At 55.8% G+C, this 21840-nt stretch overlaps 1 protein-coding gene across 14 annotated transcripts in view; it reads left to right on the forward strand.

Moving 5' to 3' along the window:
* Positions 1–19192, forward strand: part of WDR20 (WD repeat domain 20) — a 75891-nt gene extending 56699 nt beyond the window's left edge. For 9 of the 14 annotated variants that reach the window (XM_036253079.1, XM_036253065.1, XM_036253073.1 and 6 more), the window contains 2 exons: positions 7885–9144; positions 11455–12972. In XM_036253079.1, the coding sequence (XP_036108972.1) occupies positions 7885–9144; positions 11455–11520 (1326 nt within the window). In that variant the 3' untranslated portion in view covers positions 11521–12972. Of the gene's footprint in view, positions 1–7884; positions 10380–11454; positions 12973–19034 lie in introns of those variants that run through there. The other 5 variants (XM_036253137.1, XM_036253145.1, XM_036253168.1 and 2 more) reach the window with 4 other exon arrangements.
* Positions 19193–21840: the final 2648 nt, after the last annotated feature.

Consider the following 21840-nt stretch of genomic DNA (forward strand, 5'->3'; position numbering starts at 1 on the left):
ACACACACACACGCACACACACGCGTGCGCGGCAAATGGTGACTGTGATGTAAGAGGAGGCAGTGGGCCTGTGACAGAGAAACACAGAGGCCTACTTTAAACAGGGAGGCAGAGGACACCTCGAAGGAAGTGGTGTGCTTTAATCTGAGCCTTGCACGGAAAGGAGGCCAACCAGGGAAGGAACTGGAGGCAGAGCGTTCCTGCGGGAAGGGGAGCAGGTTCAGGCCCAGGGGTAGGGAAGAACTTGGGGCCGAGAGAACTGAGAGAGGGCAGTGTACCTGGAGAGGCTGGTGTGAACTGAGGGCCATGCCACTTGGGGTCTGGCCCAGGTCTGTGTCTTCGCCGGAACTGGGGTTTCCCCTCGAAGGGAGCAGGAACACGAGGTGGTCAGATGGCGATTTTGGAAATGACCCTGGCTGCTTCTTGGAGACTGAATCGGGGAGGGAGGAGCAAATTGTGGGGTCCTGACGATCACTTTAACGCACTAGGTAAAACTGGGAAGGAGTGGGTACTGGAGACTGGAGGGAGAGAGATCACAGTTCCCTCTGTGCTTATTAAACCTAAGAGGACAGTAGGTGGTTGCATACATCACTCTGGAGCTCAAAACCAGAGGTGAAAATCTGGGAGTTGCCCGTCCCTGAGATTAGAAGAAAGGCCTGTGGAGAAAACACAGTAAGTCCAGGAATGGTGCCTGGACCAAGCCCTGGCTGTACTCTGAGGTTCTGGCCATCACCTCGTGCTGTCTCCAGAGGAGCTCTCAAAACCAGTCAGCTTGTTACTGCGAACTTGCAGACTCAGCCCAGCGGCTCAGAACATGGAGCCTTGAGGCCAAGGCCTCGGGTTCAGACGCCAGCCCTACCCCTGACTGCTCGCTGCAGCGGGCCTGTCCCTGTAGCTCTGCTCCGGGGCTGGGAAAGGGTGAGGACCGAGCCCGCCAGAGAAGTGCGGGTGAGGTTTTAAGGACGATCCCTGGAGGGTGCTCGGTCAAGTTCCAGGTAGAGGGAAAACCAGAGTGTTTCTTTCACTGGGAGTTGGAAGGAACATCTTGGGAGGTAAGATACTGGCATTTTGAAGGAGAAACAGAAATAATTTTTCAGGATGAAAAGGTAGCACCAGGCCGAGGACCCACGTGCTCGAGGCCGAGGGTGGGCTGCTTATCGCACTGTGGTGTGTGTTTCCCTCCCAGAGCGCCTCTCGGCCCTCACACGTATGGGGCGCACGCCCAGTGGTGGTGATTCTGATGATTCTGATCTCGCCTCCTTCCTGGAGGTGCCTGGTACATGAAAATACAGCTCGTGCTTGGGTGAGTGGATGGCGTGGAATTGTAAGTTCCAGAAATCCACCTGATAAGGGTAGATGAAAAATTCTATGTGGGAATCAAGTACATCGTAAAAGGTAATTTTTTTTCCATGAATTAAAAAATTTTAAAAGCCTCTATAGACACACTAGGACACAAGAGCACCAGGAAGAGGGGGAGCATCACCTGTGACTCCCCGTGCTCACTATCACTTCCTCTTTGTAAGGCTGAGTCACCCTGTCATCAGAGATGCAGGCGGCCTTCCCCTCCCGGTCTGGCCCCTGACCTGTTCAGTTCAGTTCGCAGAGGCAAGTGCTGGCGCTCCTGGCCGTCGTGGTCACACTGGAGACCCCGGCTGCTGGACCTGAGCCAGTCCGGGAGGAAGGAAGTACCTGGTCCTTTCTGGCCTCCTCTGGGGAGCGCCAGCCTCAGATCCCGCTCTCAGAGTGGGTCTCAGGTTTCTGTCTGTAGCACTCGTGTGTTGAAGGTGTCTGCTGGGCCTCTGCTGGGAGTATTTGGGCACGTCCGATAAGCTCCCAGACCGTGGAGCCTACCTTGGCAGTAAGAGCGCCCTAGAAAGGAGAGTCGCCCCGTCAGCATTCGGCCTGTGTGAAGCACCCCAAGGGGTAAGGGGTTCACTTTTATTACTAGTGGTTATGATGTATTGGGGAGGAGGAATTATAGGGACAGTTTCTGAGTGATGCTAAACTTAGCCTTGCTTGTCTAATTTCAGGGTTGTAGCCATGGAATGATAACTTCAAAAGATTTTCAAGTGTCTTTTCATTATAGGGTTAGATGTAAAATCTAAGAAGAACTTGTCATCTTGGCTTCTTTCATGACTGACGTGTCATGAGACCCTCAGTTGTTGACTTTCTCCTTGTCACAGGTTCGAGGCCAGGGCCAGCATGTTGGGTAGGCTCTTTAGACCAAGTCCAGCTGAAGGGCCCTGAGGAGGCCCTGTTGGCACCCAAGGCTGCAGACTCACCCCACCAGCTGAGGCTCCTCCTGCACCGGCGCCCCGTGGCGGGGGCGGGGGCGGGGGCGGGGGCAGACCCAGCCTTGGCCGCGCAGCATTCCTCCAGTTCTCACAGAAGAGCGGTTCTGTGCATCTGTACGTTTTGTTGTTGCTTTTTTTAATCAAAGGAAAAATGAACACATAACGGTCTCCTTACAGTTTTCACATTGATAAAATGACGTCTGACCCTCTTGTCCTTGGCTGGGAAGTGGCCCTTCCTAGCACCTCCTGAGGGGAGCCGCTGCTGCAGCTCCCGGGCTGCCTGGTGGCTTTGCCAGCAGCTGCTGTGCTTTCTGAATTGTTTGTTTTACTATTTTTGTTATAAGTTAATATCTGCATTTAAAAATGCATACCCACTCCCCCAAAATCACGTTTTCCTAGTTGTCACGCTGCCGTCATGGAAAAGTGCTCCGGGAGCTCCGTTTAGCAGTGAGGCTCGAACGCGTCGGCAGCCTGGCTTGTGTTCTCGCCCCCTTTGTACTGGTGCTGCGCAGTGCGCAGAGCCTGTCTGTTACAGCCATCAGTGATGTAGTGTAGTCGTGCGTGTCCATGGGACCGATGCCAGAAGTGGGGCATTTCTTAGGCATTCAGATAGGGAGCGTGGGGGCCCCGGGTAAGACCCGGGAGAGGCATGGGTGTGGGATCCCATGAAAGGGTAGGTCTCAATACAGAAATATCCCAGTTTCATTTTTTGTTTTTATGAAAGTGGTTACAAAAACAGGCCTGGCAACATTTTGCAATTTGACTCTCTTTGCTGGAAAGCCCAGTGGCTATGCCTGTGACCTCACAGAGACCTTCTTAACTGCTCAGTCTCCCCTGCTGCTCCCCCAGCCCCTCCCTGCACCTTGTCCCTCCTCCGTGCTCTGTTCCCTCCCTCCCCTCTGCTTCTCTCCTCTGATCCCTCCCTGGCTCTCTTCCTGCTCTCCAGGCCTGCTGCCCTGCCCTGCCTGCCCGAGCACTTCCTCTCCGAGCCTCAGATCCTGTCCCCTAACCTGTCACCTGATCTAGGGAGATTTTGATGCCCAGAGCAGAGGTCCTGGCCCCTCGGCCCCACCCCCTCCTCATGGACTTGTGGGTCGCTTCTCTGCTTTCTCTGCTTTCCCTCTGCTTCCCTGATTTTTGTCCTGCCCTTGTAAGTAGAGTTTTACAGAGTTTCATACTCCTTTTCTTTCTTGTTACACCTTCTTCCTTGGAGCTCTTAGGATATCACAGATCTGGCTCCCACTGTTCCTTGTCTTCCACTCGTTTTCCTTAGCTGCCTACTAGGCGAGAACACTTGGATTTCTTCTGGCTAGTCACCCCCTGCTCCCCATTCTTTTCTCTCACTGCCTTCCCAGTCACTCAGATCAGAACCAAGGACTCCTCACGCACCCCCTCACCTCCCACCGCCTGCTCCACCCAACCTGATCCGTGTGCACAGCCCAGGCTGCCACCCAGCACTGCTCAGGTTTCATGTCTGGGGATAATTGCCATGGCCTCCTAACTGGTTCCTTCCCACCCACCCATCTATTCTGTGCGACTGTGGGGACCTACGTTATCTGACTTCTCCCTTCCCAGGAACCTCGGCCCCACGTCTGCAGCAGCACTGTCTGTGAATAGGGTGTCAGCTGTCAAGGCAAGTCTGACTTTCCTAGTGGCCACAGCACAGTAAATCAGTAAGAAGTAGATGAGAGTAAGAGTTTGTTTAAACCAGTATATCCAAAATGTTGTTTCAACATGCAGTATAATGAGTGTAAACATAGGAATTCTCTGGTTTCATAATTTCTGGTCTTCAGAACCCACTGTATTGACACTCACAGTACAGTTCACTTATGTCACATTTAAGTTCTGGGACCTCAGGGTCACAGCCTGAGCCCCTTGGCCTGGGGCTTGATGGCCCCGAGTCCCAGTTCACGATGCCCCTGCCCAGGTGCTCCAGCCAAAACAGATGCATATTCCTCTGGCCAGTCTCCCCGCCCGCCACTGGTCCCTTGGTCTCTCTGGGATGTCCAGTGCCTGCTTGTTCCCGCCTCACCGTCCTTGTAGGTGCTGTTTCCTGCGTGGGGACGCTTTTCCCCATGTCCTCTCAGCCTGCCCCCTGCCATCCTTTCCCTCCAGGCTGGCTGCCCTTACCGCCACAGAGAGGCCTTTCCGGGCCCTTCCGTTTGAGATGGAAATCACCGCAGTCCCCTCCCTGCCCACCCCGAGGCTTGTTCTCTGCAGCACTCACTTCCGGCAGATCTGCCTTCTCATCCCACTTGAAGGTAGGTCCCTGCAGGAAGGCACGTCTGTCTAATCACTGCTGTGTCCGTGCCTGGCATGTGCTCGGCCCTCGGCCCTGGGTCCAGGACCCCCGGTACCAAACTCCGCGGGCGCTCCAGCACCCCCTAAGTGGTGTCGTACTGGTGAGTGACCCGCGCACATCCTCCCGTAGACTACATCGTCTCTAGGTCACTCGTAACAGCTAACAGTGTAAGTGCTGTGTAAGTAGTTGTTATATGGACTGTTCAGGGAATGGTGGCAAGAAGCCTGTCGTGTTCAGTGTGGACGCAGCAGCCCCCACTGCGGGCCACCGTAACCTTTTTTCAGTTATTTTCGATCTGTTGTTGGTAGACCCCTTGGATATGAGAGGCCAACTATGTGTAAGTGGGTGAGTGAACAGGAGGACTTTAGGCACGTTTTCTGACCTCTCTGAGCCTGTTTCCTGGTAGGTAACACGGCAGTGATGCCTACCTTCCCATGGGGAAATGGACACTCCTACTGACACTGTTGATGGGAATGGAATTGTGTCCTCCATGGGAAGTGACTTGGCAACGTCTATAAAAATTATAAGTGCATATACCTTGTGACCCAGCTATTCACTGGAACTTCACCCTGCAGGTGTATTCATACATGTGAGAACTGCATGTGTACAAGGCTATTTATTGCACATCCGTGTCTGTCTGTTGGGGACTCTGAAACTACAGTTTATTTGTGTAGTTGCACACTCTGCAGCGGGAGACGGGAACGAAGGAGCTGTCTCCGTGCCAGTGCAGACAGAGGGGCGCAAGCCCCTGGGTGAGAGAGCAGGTGCAGGCCGTGCACGGTGTGCTCTGGGCGGGGGGAATGAGGGCAGTGCATTCCTGCCCTTGTCCACGCACAGATCCTGGACAGCAGAGCAGCTCAGAACTGCTAGCAGGCCGGGCTGGCGGGAGTGAGGCTTTGTACGGACACTGCCTGTGACTAGGAGTGTGTTGTCCATTCAGAAAATGAAAGCTGGCCTTGCCAAGGTTATTGTAAGGATTAAAGAGCACATGCAGCCCTGGCCGGTTTGGCTCAGCAGTTGGAGCGTCCGCCTGCGGTCCGGAGAGACCCGGGTTCGGTTCCCGCTAAGGGCACGTACTTCGGTTGCAGTTTGTCCCCGGCCCTGGTTGGTTGTGTGGGTGGCAGCCACTCGATGTGCCCCTTCACGTCGATGTTTCTCTATCTCTCTCTCCCTTCCTCTCTCTCCCTCCCACTCTATCTGTGCAAAAAAGTGGAAAAATATCCTCGGGTGAGGATTAAAAAAAAAAAAGAAAAAAAAGAGCATATGCAGAGCACGCACAGTAGGTCCTCTGGTTGACATCAGTGCTGCTGTCCAACTATGGCTGCCATGCGCTCTAATCTGCGTGAGACCCAGGTACCTCCAGGTGACACATACGTGTCCCTGTGTTTGAGCACACAACCGAGCAGGGGACACCCTTTACATGTAGAGCTGGACACACGTTCCTTTTATATTTGGGTTTGGCAATTGCTTAAAGGGGTGCACCCAGTGCACAAATGCAGGGGTGTGCTCACAGGTGCCTGCAGGACACGAGTGTGGGCCCTGGTTTTGTCTGTGAGGTGCAGCCACGTGTCCACTTCCAGTGGTCGCCGTGCACCTTCGTGACGTGGACAGCCGTTCTCTGTGCTTTGTCTTCCCGGTAGTACAGGCTTTAGTGACGGTGCTGCGATTATTCCTCGCGCCTCAGTACTGCAGAGTGCTGCTGTTCTTGACAGTATTACAGTTTCAAATTCTAATGGAATTGTGTTGTGTTTCTTTAAGCCAAAAGTAAAATTTTCTCATAACCATAGTGCTAGAATTGTCTGTGTCTGTCCTTAAAATGGTGCATGTGTGGTGGAGTGACGGGGGTGTGTTCTCGGGAAAACAGGTGTGACCTAGATGTGGTGACATGGGAGGTGCTGGGCAGCCTGACCCGGCCACCATGGGGTGTGAGCATGGCGACCCTCAGACAGTGGGCTAGCAGGCCAGTCACTTTGTGGGATCAGTATTAGTGGGGCAGCCTGGGCCTGGTGAGGACAACAGAGTGTGGAAGAAATGGTGGCAGCCTCGTGGGAACCCTGCCCGAGCAGCTCTGGGCTCTGAGGCTGTCAGCGTCCACACAGTCAGTGCCTGGTAGAGTCGGTCACAGGCAGCAGGGAAAAGGCAGGGGGTGAGAACGTGGGCTCCCTCCCAAGGCCGCTGCCTCGTCTCTTTCATTGACGGGGCCAGCCTGCCATCCTGTGGCTGTGACACTGCAGAGTGACAAACAGTGACCCCTGCTGCTGAGTACCGTTTGCCTAACTCGTTCCCAAGTCCGGGGCCTGCGTGCTGGGAAGTGTCGGCCCCACTTCTCCCCAGCTGGGGACTGCTTGGACACTTACCTTGGGGTCTAACTTTACATAACAGCTCGCATGGTTCACTTATCGCTTTGAAAAAACGTGGGTTTTTCATTTTCTGTAAAAGTGCAGCACACAGCAGGCAGGGCAAACCCGCTCTCGGCGCGGTCCGGCCCCGCCAGTGAGGGGAAGGCGCTGGTTGCTGGGTGGCGCAGCAGAGGGTGTTGGCAGTGGGAGTGTCCGAGGGGAGCGTGGGGGTTCTGGGTGGTTTCTGCTGATGTGATTTGGGGCAGGGCACCTGTGGAAGCTGCCGTGCTTTCGGGTGATTCTGCTTTTGGCTTTTTGTTCTTTGGTTCTAGAGGCGAGACTCTGTCAGTCTGTGCTGTTACAGCAGTTGGTGGAGTGGTGGTGATCGGGCCACATTCCCGAGTTAGTCACTGTCTGGTGCTTTAGACACCACCTTGTTCCCGAGGAAGGAGGCAGGGTTGCCCGGAAGGGCGCACAGGACAGCAGGTCTGAGGAGGCAGTCTGCTCGGGGCCCAGTGGGGCCTGGGGTGTGTGTCGCAGCCTGGGCGCTGCAGGCAGGGGTCTCCCCACTGGGTGCAGCCCAAGCAGGCGCAGGTGCAGTCTGCACATGGCTGGCAGTGATGACAGAACGCAAGACCAGCACCTCGAGGTTCTCTGGGGGGCTCACAGAGGAGGCTGTGTAGATCCAGACCCTCCTCGCGGAAGAAGGGACACATTCTCAGGGCTGCCCCTCCAGTGTCCCGGCGCCTCAGTGAAGGCCAGTGGCGTCACACCAAGTGCAGTTCTAGAAAGTCATGCAAGCGGCCAGAACGCTCTTCGCTGGCCTGGCCGGCCATGGGACAGTGGTGCGGACGGCCCGTCTCTCGTCACCGGGCAGCTGCCGGCTTCTTACTGGAACCAGACCGCTAAGCTTCCCATTGTGATAACGTGTTCTCCTTTGTCTTCACAGAGACTAATAGACAAGTCACGAGTAACCTGTGTCAGATGGGTTCCCGGTTCGGAAAGCCTTTTCCTAGTAGCCCATTCGAGTGGGAACATGTACCTGTATAATGTGGAGCACACTTGTGGCACCACAGCCCCCCACTACCAGCTTCTGAAGCAGGGCGAGAGCTTCGCCGTGCACACTTGCAAGAGCAAATCCACGAGGAACCCTCTCCTCAAGTGGACGGTGGGCGAGGGGGCCCTCAACGAGTTTGCTTTCTCCCCAGATGGCAAGTTCTTGGCGTGCGTGAGCCAGGACGGGTTTCTGCGGGTGTTCAACTTTGACTCTGTGGAGCTGCACGGCACCATGAAAAGCTACTTTGGAGGCTTGCTGTGCGTGTGCTGGAGCCCAGACGGCAAGTACATCGTGACGGGGGGAGAGGATGACCTGGTGACCGTCTGGTCTTTTGTAGATGGCCGAGTGATAGCGCGAGGCCATGGACACAAGTCCTGGGTCAGCGTGGTGGCATTTGATCCCTACACCACAAGTGTGGAAGAAAGTGACCCTATGGAGTTCAGTGGCAGTGACGAGGACTTCCAGGACCTGCTCCATTTTGGCAGAGACCGAGCAAACAGTACCCAGTCCAGGCTGTCCAAACGGAACTCCACGGAGAGCCGCCCTGTCAGTGTTACGTATCGGTTCGGCTCTGTAGGCCAGGACACGCAGCTCTGCTTGTGGGACCTCACGGAAGACATCCTCTTCCCTCACCAACCCCTCTCGAGGGCACGGACACACACAAATGTCATGAACGCCACGAGCCCTCCATCCGGGAGCACTGGGAACAGCGTCACGACGCCCGGCAGCTCTGCACCCCCCCCTCTGCCACGGTCCAACAGCCTCCCACATTCCACCGTCTCCAACGCCGGCAGCAAAAGCAGTGTTGCCGACGGGGCCATTGCGTCTGGGGTCAGCAAATTCGCCACACTCTCCCTACACGACCGGAAGGACCGGCACCACGAGAAAGATCACAAGCGAAACCATAGCATGGGACACATCTCTAGCAAGAGCAGCGACAAACTGAACCTCGTCACCAAAACCAAAACAGACCCAGCCAAAACCCTGGGGACACCCCTGTGTCCTCGGATGGAAGACGTTCCCTTATTAGAGCCTCTCATCTGCAAAAAGATAGCACACGAAAGACTGACTGTGTTGATTTTTCTTGAAGACTGTGTAGTCACTGCTTGTCAGGAGGGATTTGTTTGCACATGGGGAAGGCCTGGGAAAGTGGTAAGTTTGAATCCTTAACGCTGCACCAGACTGAGAACTTGAGTAGGTAGTGATCTTTTCTCGTGGGAGGGGTGGGTGTACAATGAATGAATGACACTTATTCTTAATGTAAATCTAAATGCATCAGAGCCATACTTTTGGATACTGCATGCCATGTAATTCTGAATCATTTGATAATTCACCTTAGGACGTTTAAAAAGTATAATCAAACTAATTGCCAGCCGAGTCAGTCACCCTCCTGGGAGTATGTAGAGCCCCAAGGCTAGCGTTCCTGTCTTAGACCATTTCGATTTTAGGAAAATCATGACAGTGTGGGGAAACAATGACTTAAAAAGCTAAAATTAAAATTCTGCTTTAACTGGAGTATTTTTGCTTAACTACTCAATTAGAATATTGTACACCTGATCAGAGTGTGTGTTCAGTATGGACGGCCATTGATCGTCATTTACAGTCCAGTTTTTTATCTTAATCATAAAATGTTTAGGAATCTTTGAAATCTAACTTGAGGAACAAAGCATTCAGCAGGGTTGATTGATATTATTTTTACATTGTTCTGGCAATCCACAGAAAGAGAAGAGCCTTAATTTTTAAAACCCATTTTAGTCATTTTATGACAATTAAAATTGTTTAATAAACATCTTTTTTCAAAGAAGCAGTTTGTACCACTTTGATTGAGATTCTGTGCACTAAATCAAACCCCACGTTCCTCAAGCCCGACGGGTCCCGGGAACCGCGGGCGGAGGTCGCCCGCAGCTGGTGTCAGAAGTGCCTCTTGTCACGAGAGCCAAGACCTTTTCTGTCCAGTGCTCTTTGCTTGTGTTTTTCTCCAACAAGGAAAAGGAGGTTTTATTTTCTTTTGTTTTGGGGGGTGGGTTTTGTTTTGCTTTTGTTTCTTGAGGGTTTTTGGTCAGAAAGGCACATGACTGTAGGCCCAGGCAGCTTTCTCAGCCTTGTTCTGTGCAGACTGACAGACCCCTCAGTCCAGGTTTGGTTCTCACACCAGAGGGGAAGCCCACGTGCAGGGCGCCCCCCTTTTCTTGCTGTCAGACGGCAGTCCTTCGGGACGTTCTGGGGACGCTGGTGCTGGCCTGGCCCTCGGGCTTCCATCGCAGCACCTCCCCCTGGGCTCGGCGCCCTCTGCACGAGACCTGCTGCTCCCACGGGAGATGGCGGTATTTGTCCTGCGTCCTCACGATCCTAATCAGCTTCGGAGGAGTTGCAGTGGGTGGAATGGTTCTTTGAGCTCTGTGTTCTGTGTCAAGATGATGATTATCTTGTTTGTTAACTTATTTTGGTCATTTAGGTTTGTTTTGTTTTGCACACTTTTGTAATTAAATGTAGCGATACTGATCATGTACGCCGGTTTGAGTAGTGAATGTGATTCAGCCAGAGAAGACCTAGGCGTTCAGTTCTCTGCCTCAGAAGGCCCTGGTGGGCGGCAGCTCTGCACTCTGTGCGGCCTCCCGGGAAGGCCCGCCTGCCCCCAGGCCCGTGCCCCACCGCGCCCTCCTGCTGCCTGATGCAGTGTGTCTGTCCCCTGTGAGGATGGGGCCTTCCTGGTGCCCTCGCCAGGTGATGCACTGCCCACGGGAATGTTAATGTCCTGTCTCCCACCTTTAGACTGGCCCTTTGTCCCTAAATGTTAATGCTGTAAGGTAGCAGGACAGCGGCCTGTGGCCTGGTTCAACTTTGGCAGCTGTCAGCTGGAGAGATTAGGAACCAGCCCTCCATGTGCAATTTTACGTACCTACCTAGATTTAGAAGCTCAGTTGCAAAGGCTTCTTAGGCATTGAGTTCGCAGTTTCAACAGTCAGGACTTTGTCTTTGGCCCAAGTGCAGAGCGGCTGCCCCGTCAGTGACCCTTATGGGAGGGTTCTCTCGCCCTGCTTTCTGCATGACCCTCATTGGCCCTGGGCGCTCTCCGGTTCTCCCTGCCCTTCAGCATCCTCAGTGGCACGGGCTTCAGGGAAGGAGGGGCTGCCCTGGTGCACTGACTGGTGACTTACCTAAGAGACAGTGGGGGGGGAGGGGGCAAGAGGAGGATGTTACTATTCCCTTAAAATCGAGCTCTGAAATGTGCCCACAGGAGCCCACGGTACCCTCCTCCACCCCTCGCCCCCTCCCGGGCCTGTCAGTTTGGGATGTGGGGCTTGGTCACAGTCTTGTTCTTCTAGTTTCTGCTGGTATGCGTGTCCTGTCTGTCTGTCTGTGTGGGCCTGTGCCTGGGGCCTCTGCTGGGTGTCAGGTGCTGGGGAGGCCCAGGCTCGCCCCACCCTCCGCCCCTCTGACGCCTGCCCCTTTCTTCGACAGCCAGCAGAGTGCTGCTCCTGCAGTCAGGAGGACGGAGTGCGAGGTGCTCTCCGAGACCAGGACTAGCTGCCGCAGCTGGAGGACAAGCGCTGCACCGGGCGGGCAGCTCCTCCCTGCCTGGACCTGCCCAGTGCTGGCTCCCCGGCCTGGGGGCACAGCAGGGGCAGGAGGGCCGGCTCATCCTGACCTGGGGGGACAAGGCACTAAGACGTCTGGGGAGTGTTTTCAGAGTTTTTTCTCTCAGCTTTGAGCTTCCTTATTGAGATTTTTCAGAGTTTTCAGCTTGAACATTATCTTGAGCAGAAATGTCTTTTCTCACCTCCCGTTACAGTAAGAGCCATGGGCGAGGGGAGGCCGTTGCTGCCCGGTCAGCACAGCTGGGTCTGCAGGGAAGCAGTGAAGAGCGGGGGCAGAGGGAGGAGCCGTGGCCAGGGCCAGGCCTCGAGGCAGCTCGAACCCCATTGCAGGGCACAGGGCTGGGCGGAGAGCAGCCTGTGGAAAGCCTCGCCTTCTAAAAGCAAGTGTGTATCTTAAAAGGCAGCCGCTTTTAAAATAACCAGTCACTTCAGGTTCTAGATTTACTCAGACAAATAGTGAGTAAGAATCTTAATGCCGTCTTTGTGCTGAGTGAACCTTCTGGCATTCTCGGAGTGTTCTCCTGTGAGCCATTGGCTCGGGCGAAGGGTGAACGCCTCGGGCTGGGAGAGTGGCCGAGAGCGGCAAACAAACAAGCCGCGGCAGAGATGGTCACCCAGGGCGGTCAGGCGCCGGAGGAGCACCTGCTGTGGCCACTTCTCCCTCATCCTCTTCCAGGGCACACCTTGAACTTGTAAGAATTGTCAGTGTTCCCTGTGCACTGGAGTCGGTGGCCGTGCCTGTGGACAAGGTTCTCCCCTCTTCCCGGGACGGAGATGTGATCTTTGTTGAGGAAGCTCAGAGGGTGAGGGAGAAGCCACAGGGTCGGGAGGGCTGGGAACCCGGATGCCCGTTTGCATAGCTGACTGACCGAGGAAGGGCCGGGAGTAGAGTTTGGCTTCGGGTTTTGCAGGAAAGATGCGTGAGGGCTTGGCTGGGGAGCTCGGCGTGTAGGTGAGCCCCGGGAAGCAGTTGTCCTCTGGTTGTGATTGTCTCCTTGTGCCTGGCCTGTCCCCCGTGGGGATTTTCTTCCTCAGCCGGGAGCTTCTAGTGCCTGTGAGTAGCCTGGGGCCTGTGGGGTAACCTCGGGACCAGCGGCACACCTGTCGCCACAGGCTCCGCAGTCTGGGGAACTGAAGTCCTGGGCCGAGGAGACAAGCACTCGTATTCAGCTGTTCCCCTCGAACCCAGAGCCCAGGTCACACACGTGAACATGCCCCTCGTGCAGGGAAACGGCCCACTGGTATCGACTTGATCCGTTGCTGCATCTGTTACATAAAGTTTGGGTCACCGTTAAATCACTGTCTCTCAATTTAAAAGTGTAAAAGAAAAATTTTTGCATTTTTCATTTTTGTATACCTACGTTTATGAAAGATTGTTATGTTAGGTGACACTGTATACAATTGTATGAACATTTACTTTTAGTGAAAATCAAAAGTAAAATTTATATGTTTCCTTTTTTATGTTTTCATCTAATTTCTTAACAACTTGAATAAATTTCACAAAGAGCCTTCCTAACATGAAATGTTGGTAAATTAAGTTCTTCCCGGTTACAATAATGAATGGAGCTTTAAGATCAGTATTGTTACTTTGTAACCTTAAGGTAACCATGTTTCTGTTTCCTGCCTTGGTTTGTCGCTGTCCGGTCTCACTGTCCCAGGAGAGACTTACTGGTCCCTGACGTTCTGAAGGGCTGTGGGGCGGCCCTCTGTACTGACACTGAATAAATGTGTGAATGAATGACACATGGGTAATTTTCAGTAGTCACTTCGACATCTGAGCTTTGTAACATCTGAGCCGAAAGGAAGCACTTCCCACGCTGTAAACCTCAAGGCCTGTTCGTGTTCACGGGACAAGCGGACACGGGAATCGCCGCCTCCTGTTCCGGATGCCGCTGCTCGTGATTAGAAGCAGTAAGTGGAATGTTTGTTCTGCGCAGGGAGGCGGGGGCGTTCCCTGTGACCCTGCTCTGTGCGAGTCCCGTGCGGGAAGGACGATGGCTGACTTCAGGCAGCGTGGAGCGGGCCTGCTTCACGAGACAGGCTGACCGGGGCGCCCCACACTCTGCCCGCCCCCAGCCAGTGGCGGGGCCCTGGGGCCCTGGCCGGCTGCTGCAGGAGCGCTTTTCCTGGGAGAGCTCTTTGCTGAAGGCTTTGGAGCTGCTGAGGAGGTTGTCGGCCTGAGGCTCCCGCCCGCCCCCGGAGCTTCGTGGCAGGACAGTGAGCCGTCCTGGAGGGAGGGAGGAGGGAGTGGTTTGTCGTGTCCTGCGGGAAGCTCCCAGCCAGCTGCCTGTCCTCCAGGTGGGCCACCTCCTCTCCGCGACTCCAGGATCCTCCTGTCGGAAGCGTGGTTCCTGCCTTCAGCTCCAAGCTACCGAAACAGCCCCATTGCGCCCGCCCTCCGCCCGACCTGCTCAGACCCCCGCCAGGAGCACCTGCCCTTCCTGGGCACCGGGTCGGCTGTGGGCCCTGCGCGCTGGGTGGGCAGCTCGTTCGGAAGGACAGCGCACACACACACTCCGGGTCTTTTAAAAAGTTTGTACTGTGCGTGTAATTATGCAGATATAAGTCCATTCTTCCACGTGTGGCTGCCTGTCGAAAGGAACGTTGGTTCTGGGCCAGCGGGTCCCTTGAAAGAGGCCGACACGCAGAGGCCTCGCCACCCCCACCCGAGTCGGCCTCGAAAGCAGCCTCGGTGACTGGGTGGAGGCCGTCGGGGTTGGGGCTGGGAGTCCCTGAGAGGCGCAGGGCAGGTTGGCCCTCCTGACCGCTGAGCAGGTGCCCAGGCCCAGGCTGTGCGAAGACGTCTCCCTGGGTCTGGAACGAGCGTGATCGATTTTTCTGGGTGACTAGAGAGCAGGTCGGGGGCCTCTGGGGAAGTGTGTTGCCCTCGGCGTGACCTGGCAAGGGGCACGGTCAGCTCCCAGCAGGAGCCAGGTCCCAGGCCCACTCCGAACATGCTCAGGAGTGGCCCCAGGCGGCCACTCATGGAGGGGCACCCTCTCCTCTGAGCCCCGCAGCCTCGCCAAGCCTGGCACGTTTCCTCCAGGCACAGCCTCCCAGGCCCTGGAATGAAACAGCGTGACCCTGCCCAGTGTTCTTGCTTCCAGTCTGCAGCCGTCCGCGTGGTGTGGGTCGGATTCTTGTTAGAGCTGGGTTAGGAAATGTACCCACAGCCAGGAGCGCTCCTGGAGGGCCAGCCTGGGGACACTTCTCACCGTTTCTGTACCATCTCTGAGAGACATCACCTTACAGATCTTTGCCCCTCAGTCTTCCAAAGAGGAGCGATCGCGCTGGGGGTCTCCTGGCTCCGAGCCTAGCGCGGTCTCCAGGTTGACTGCTCTGTGGGAGGTGCTGGGAGCCAGGTGATTCCTGCGGAGCTCCGCCCTCCCGCTCCTCCTCCTACGTGGTCTCCAGAGAGGCTGCAGTCCGTCTGTCTGTCCATAGTGAGGCCTGCCTGGGTGGGGAGGGCGACTGTGAGCAAAGCCTGGGGCAGACTCGCTGAGTTCACAGGCAGCCCACACTTGCTGACCTCACCCCACAACTGTCCCCTCGAGGCTGAGGTCTCAGACATTTACACGTGAGACGGAGGTGGCCCGGGCTGGCCGGGGAGGCCAGTGGGACCCAGGATTGAGGACAAAGCCTCCTCTCGGCCGTGGTGGCCCATGGTCCTTCCTGCTGCCAGCCTCTGTGAGCTCAGGAGTGCCCACCCGGAGGTGTTCTTTTGTTGTAAATTGTTTTTTAACCAAAATGTTGTTTTTCTTATAAAATAATGTATCTTGTTTCTGTGAAAAAAGGCTTAATTTTACTGGCTTAGTATAAATTATACTCAAACCCAAACTGAGCTGGTATCTTCTCATCTGGCTTTTTTATTTTTTATCTTTCTATTATTTCTTTTTTTTTTATCCTCACCCGAGGACATTTTTGCATTTATCTTCCGACAGAGCCAGAGGGAGAGAGGGGGGAAGAGGGAGAGAGAAACATCGATGTGAGAGAGACACATCGAGGGGTTGCCACCCACACAACCCCAACCAGGGCCGGGGACGAACTGCAGCCAAGGTACGTGCCCTTCGCGGGAACCGAACCTGGGACTCTGGTCCACGGGCCGATGCTCTAACCACTGAGCCAGGGCTTATTATTTCTTTGATATCACTTAATTTTCCAATGAAATCTCTGCAGGACTGAAATGGTAACGTGATACCTGCCCTAAATATTACTAAATATTCGAGCCAAGATGGGTCCCCATTCCTGCTGTGGCCTCCTCCCAGGGGCTGGCAGGACATGACGCAGGTTCTCGGCTGGAGAAATCTCTGCTTGATCAATGTTCGTCGTTGCCAGCTGTCCAGTGTCTGGTGGACAGACCACACTAGACAGCAGTGACCACACTAGACAGCAAAGCCATCTCGTCAGGCGTCCTCCGTGGCCAGCCTTCCTGCCCCTCCTTCCGATGACTGGTTACCAGGGAGGCAGGTGGGCAGCAGACCCCTCCCGCCAAAAAGTGGGCCCACACTGTTCCCACCTGAATGTGTGCAGCGGGCTCCCTGTAGAAGTCTGGGTTCTTAGGTGGAGGCCTGAGGGTTCTCCATCTCCCCGTTCCTCACCCGCCTGATAACCTCCAAAGCACAGCTTAGAGAACTAGGGTGACCTTGACCTGGTCCTTGGCGTGGTGGTGTTTTCCCTGACACCTGCACTATCCATTATAGCGGCGCCATCTCCAAGGATGGGCAGGTGTCAGGATGAGTCCCCACACTCGGAGCGAGGCCAGGCGGCTTCCCTGCTGACCCGGACTGAGGCCTGGCTCCCCGTCTTCACGCAGTGCTCACCTGCCAAGGCCTTGCCGAGGCCTCGTTTCAGACCCTTCCCCCCAGAACGCCCGAACCACAGCCGCTCACTGGCACAGGCCAGGAAACACCTGGCTCCAGAGCCGCTGCCCAGCGCCCGGGGCGCTCCGTCTGCCCGAGGCTGTTTGTCCACTTCTCTCCGCTCTTGTAGGGGTCCTTGACCCACCGCCACGGGATTTTCTTGGCCTCTTCTCGCCCATGGCCAGCCTCCCAGGCTGCTTCCGGGTTAGTGCCTGAGGGCCTGGTTCCTGGGTGTGGGTCCCGGGGTCGTATTGTCACAGGGTCCATTCTAAAGTGACTGTTCTCCAGGGTTGACATCGAAAGGGCTAACCCTGCTACCCAGAACCCTGTGCTCTGGACAGGGGGTAACGGAGCTGTGCGCTTGTGGACCACAGAGCTGCTCGGGTGGCCTGCGGGCCCTCTCGGCCCTGGGCCTTTTGTGGGCTCAGGGCGGGTGGGGTGTCTAGCTGGCTCCCTGCTGCTGTCACGGTGATTAGTCAGGACTCAAGCCAACAACTGGCTGGCTTTTCAGGGACAGCGAGATGGGCAGCTGGTAGGGACAGGTGTCCCACTGACATCTGGACGCAGGGAGCATGTGCCCATGTCACCTCTGCACCGGAGCACCCACCCTCCCTGGGACTGGTCGTCAGAGCCACACCTCAGAATTGGGGACAGCCTGTCAGGAGGGGTCTGGGTGAGACCGTCACCAGCCACCTGTGGCCTGAGCGTGGGGAGTGGGCGGGGCTGGCCCGGATGGAGAGGTGCGACCCAGTGTACCTCGAAGCCTTCATACAAAAAAGTCAAATCTGTCATTAATCATATTTACATTGAGGATGAAAATATGGGATATTTTGGGTTAAATAAAATGTAAAAACTAATTTCACCTGTTTTTAAAATTGTTAAATGTGCTACAAGAATTGTAACTTTCACCAGTGGCTTGCAGGGCCTTGCTGGTACTGGGCCCCCGGGTGTGGGCGCCTGAGGGGGAGGGGAGCGCCCTTCTTAGACAAGACAGCGTCCTCCGTGTGACCCGCTGTGCTGACAGGAGGGCTGCGGAGGGGGTGCAGACCCCGTGTCCGTCCCCAGGCTGGGTCGCAGTCCTCCGTTTGCAGAGGACCTGAGCACTTTCCTCTGTTCGGGGTGAAGGGGCGGCCTCTTCACCTGCAGGTCTGAGGGTTTCTGGACACCCCACAGCTTGTGGCAGACTGCTCTTCATCTGAACCCCGCCGACCTTGCAGGTGTGATCTGCAGACAGCTGCTTGTGCTGAGGGCTTTCCGCAGCGGGCCAGGCCACCCTGCTCCCTGGGCCGTGGCGCTGCCCCGTCACCAAGGCGGGGTTCCCTGTCCCTGTGCACCAGCGAGACCCCGGCCGCCGCTCCCTGGCCGTGTCTAGTGAACAGAGCGCAGTGACAGTGCCTCCCTCCAGCAAGGGGCTGAGCTGAAGGTTGGGTTCAGGCTGTCACCCTTCACGTCCCCACGTGTCCCCACACACCCCGTGCAGGAAGCAGCAGCAGTGTGCTGCGCGTTCAGGCTCGTCGTGTGTGCACTGAGAGCAGCAGAGTTTTTCGGGGTGACTTTCGTTGGTTCACAGCCTCGGTACTGCGCCATGGTGACCTTAATAAATGAACATCAGACACAACCGCCTTCGTCCCGATACTGAGCACAGAGAAAAGCGAGGTTGAGCCCTTGGGCTGCCTGGGCTCACTCCGGCATTGCCAGAATTCAGCGAGTGCCCCTGCCTCTCAGGAGGAGCTCCCCCAAAGGGACGGACACCCCCTGTGACTGCTCCAACACCCATCCCCAGGCTTCACACCCCCATGGCCCAGATCCTTCTACCTACTGGGCCTGGAGCTGGAGCTAAACCTGGAGGAGCACCACCCCTCAACCAGAGACAGCGAGCACCCCAGGAAGAAAATGCTTTTTTAAAAGTGCCGCAAGCCCTGGCTGGTTTGGCTCAGCGGTCAGAGCATCGGCCCGCGGTCCAGAGAGACCCGGGTTCGGTTCCTGCTAGGGGCATGTACCTCGGTTGCAGTAGTGTGGGTGGCAACCAGTTGATGTGTCTCTCTCACATCGATGTTTCTCTCTCTTCCTCCCTTTTTCCCTCCTGCTCTATCTGAAGATAAATGCAAAAATGTCCTTGGGTGATGATAATAATAATTAAGTAAATAAATAAACAAACAAATAAAAGTGCTGCAAAACTCTGTCAATGGAGGGGGCCCTACCCGGGGGGCTGGGCATGCAGTGTTCTGGGGACCTCTCCTGGGCCCTGAGCTGCGGCCGTTGGGGAAAGCGGTGAGGGGCCCCCCTGGCAGGTGCCCCTCCCCTTTGGGCCAATGGTGTCCCAGGAACCTGGGCCCTGAGCGAGCGCATCATCCCCCAGCCCGCCCGTCCGAAGCCCTGGCCGCGCTGGAGTTCTGGGTCCAATTAGGCAGGGATGTCAGGAAGGGTCTGGACAGGAATCCAACAGGCGAACGTGGAGGGTTTGTTAGACACTGGTTCCAAACCAGCAGGAGTCAGTCCTACGGCATCCGACTGCCGGAGTGAGTGGCTGTGACTCCCCGTGGCCAGCGTTTTGCTGGGTTAATGTAAACTGCCTTGTCTGCAGGGTTTGCTGTCACCCCTGGACCAGGCCAGTGCTCCAGGTGGAACTGTAGTGTAGCGACCCTGTACCGCTCAAAAATTCTCACCCCAGACCCAGTCCTAAGGGAGGGACCACGGAGCCAGTGTCATGAGCGGCACATCAGCCACGAGCGGGGGGTGGATGTCACCGAGTCGTGAGCAGAAGTCTCACTCAGGGCAGGGTGCTCGGAAGGGCGCTCACTGCTCACCCAAAGTCGTTTCCATTTTAAATCATTTGGGGGGGGGGGGGCTGCAGTAAAAAATAAGAAATGAAATTTTCTTACTTTTTCCTCTAAAATTCAATGTAATGAAAGTCTCCTATCTATATGTTAAATATATACATATATACCTAGTGTAGAAAGTCCAGCTGTTACAACCAGTGCTTCGCCCTGCTGTGCTGGTCGGAAGGCAGCCCGGACGCACGGACGGGCCGCTTTCCCACTGCAGTGCCACGCGGGGAGACAGACCCGTGTTGCACTTTTAGTTTAATGCTGTTAAAAAACAATTACTTTAAATATGGGTATAACAGCCCTCCAAGGTATAAAGACCCCCTTTTTTAAATCTCTTAATGTTTATTTTAATACTCTTGTTTCCAGTGCAATCAACTATGTATCATACGTAAAAATACTGTAACTGCTATTGGTTACTTCACTAGTAACTGCCATCATCTAAGAGTGATCGTTCTAATTCACGAAAAATATTCATATTAAAACTATCTTGAATATAGCTTTTGTTTATCTTCTGTTAAGTTGGCTCCATTTTTCGTGAAATTTGTTGTACATGTTGGGTTTGTAGTTGCTTTGTTCTCTCTACACCCCGCGGTTCCACCGGTCTGATTCGAGACAGTTCGAGTGTGCAGCCAGTTGCTTTCTCCCTCGGCTTCAAGGCCACGAGTCCACCCTTTGTCACTGGAAGCCCACGGCCACACGGGGCTCTGCAGTGAGCGTGAGAGCTCTGTTAACTGCACGGTGACGAGAACTGGCCAGTGAAACCAGGGGCGCTTCTCCCTGGTTGGAACCAGCTCCGGCGCAGTCGGCGTGGAGGCCACGCCCCCACTGCTTCCAGACTCCGGGCTGCTGGAATCACGGCAGTGTGCAGCCACCAACGTTTAAAATGTCATACGCAGTTGGACCCTGTGACATCACTTATTTCATGAGACTCTTTAACCGTGAAGTGTCTGAGAAACATTTCCCAAAGGGATCACACTGGATCTGGGGTGCGTCTGTGTGGTTTCAGCTAGAACGGAGGCAGGCACACCTGTGACGGTCACCATTGATGTGACTGCAGCGACAGGACGGTGGCACTGTGCTCATCAGCCCAGGTCTCGACCATCCTCGAGAGGTCACAGTGGAGTCCCACATGGGCCGCCGGCTGGAAGGGTGCCCTCGGGGAGCCCCAGCCCCTGGCAGAGACTCCAGTCCTGGGCACTGGGCAGGGCGTGAGCCTTCCAGAAAGGCGACTGCAAAAGGCTAAGACACGCTACTGTCTTAAGTGAATGAATCCGAATGTGCGTCCGACGCCTTTACAGCGACCTCCGTGCTGAAATGAAGTGTTAGCGCGTTCAGGCAGCTCGCTGCTCGGTGCTTCCTAGTCCCAGGCTGGTCTCCAGGTGCCGTCGGCGACACAGCAAACCCACCCACGTGGCTCCAGAAGGCCGACTGGGAAGCCACGTGTGTCTCTGAAGACCAGGAAATCAAGACCGGAGTTCTCCATCCTGGGATCCTGCCGGGGCAGCCTCCTGTCTACGTGTGGGAGGTGACAGGTGAGACTCGGCTCGGCTCCAGGACAATCCCGTGTTCAAATCCAAGCTCAGTGTGGTGAAGCCCCCCTGATCCCCCCCGGCTTTCACCGTGCTGTGATTTACGTGGCTCGAGGTGGCCAGTCCAGCTCTGCCTGCTGCCTGTCACCCTCAGTCCGGCTCTGGCTGGAGTGCAGTTTGCTGCCGGCCGCACGTCTTGGTTTGCTGCAGATGCAGCTGGGTAGGAACACATCTTTATCTTTAGGGCTTTGTTCCTAAGATTGGTCCCTGGCCAACTGGTCCGAGATGGTTTCCAAAATCAAATCGCATTGTCACTGTCCCTCCCGCCACCACCACGGCAGACACGCAGTGTTCTGCAGCCAGGCCAGCCTCCAGCCTCACTCAGGCACTGTGGACAGAGGTGAAGTCTCTCAGCAAACCCGGTGTATTTCGTTTGCATCTCTGTCCTGCCTTGAGCTGTCTTCCACGTTAGGAGTCGGCGAGTGTGCGCCCGTGTGTAGGGACGGGTCTAAGGGCAGCAGAGGGGCGGGCAGCCCAGGGGGCGGAGTCCAGCTCAGCCCTGCTCCCCTGCAGCCAGCCTGCGGACTGCGGTGTGGCCTGGCCAGAGAACCCACGCCAGGTGTGCCCTTCCCGTCTGGGCGGCAGAGCCCGGGTCACTGGGCAGCATGGTCTGCCTTTGCTACTCCGAGCCGGTCACAGCACCAACACGCTGAAGTCCGAGAAGGTCCTGGACTGAGACGTCCGCTCACTGCCGCTGCTCTAAGCCGGCACAGCAGCCCGGCCCCACCTGGGAAGCAGCTGGGCTCTGTCCTTGGGCCCCAGGCGTCCTCTTTGGCTGAGCTCGGGAGGCCTCAGCACTCGGCAGGCGCTCAGGAAGCGTGGAGATGAGCCAGTCTGGCCGGGTGGCGGTGAGGATGAGGCGTCGGCCGCTCCCCTCTGGAGTTCTGTGGGGGCGGTGCCAGCGCTTTGGGAGCCACTGACTAGCGCTGCCCAGAAGGCCTCACCCAGCCTCGCCGCCTTCTTCCCAGTCTCC

Source organism: Molossus molossus, unplaced genomic scaffold (genome assembly GCF_014108415.1).
Source record: "Molossus molossus isolate mMolMol1 unplaced genomic scaffold, mMolMol1.p scaffold_m16_p_1, whole genome shotgun sequence".
Classification (NCBI taxonomy): Eukaryota; Metazoa; Chordata; class Mammalia; order Chiroptera; family Molossidae; genus Molossus; species Molossus molossus.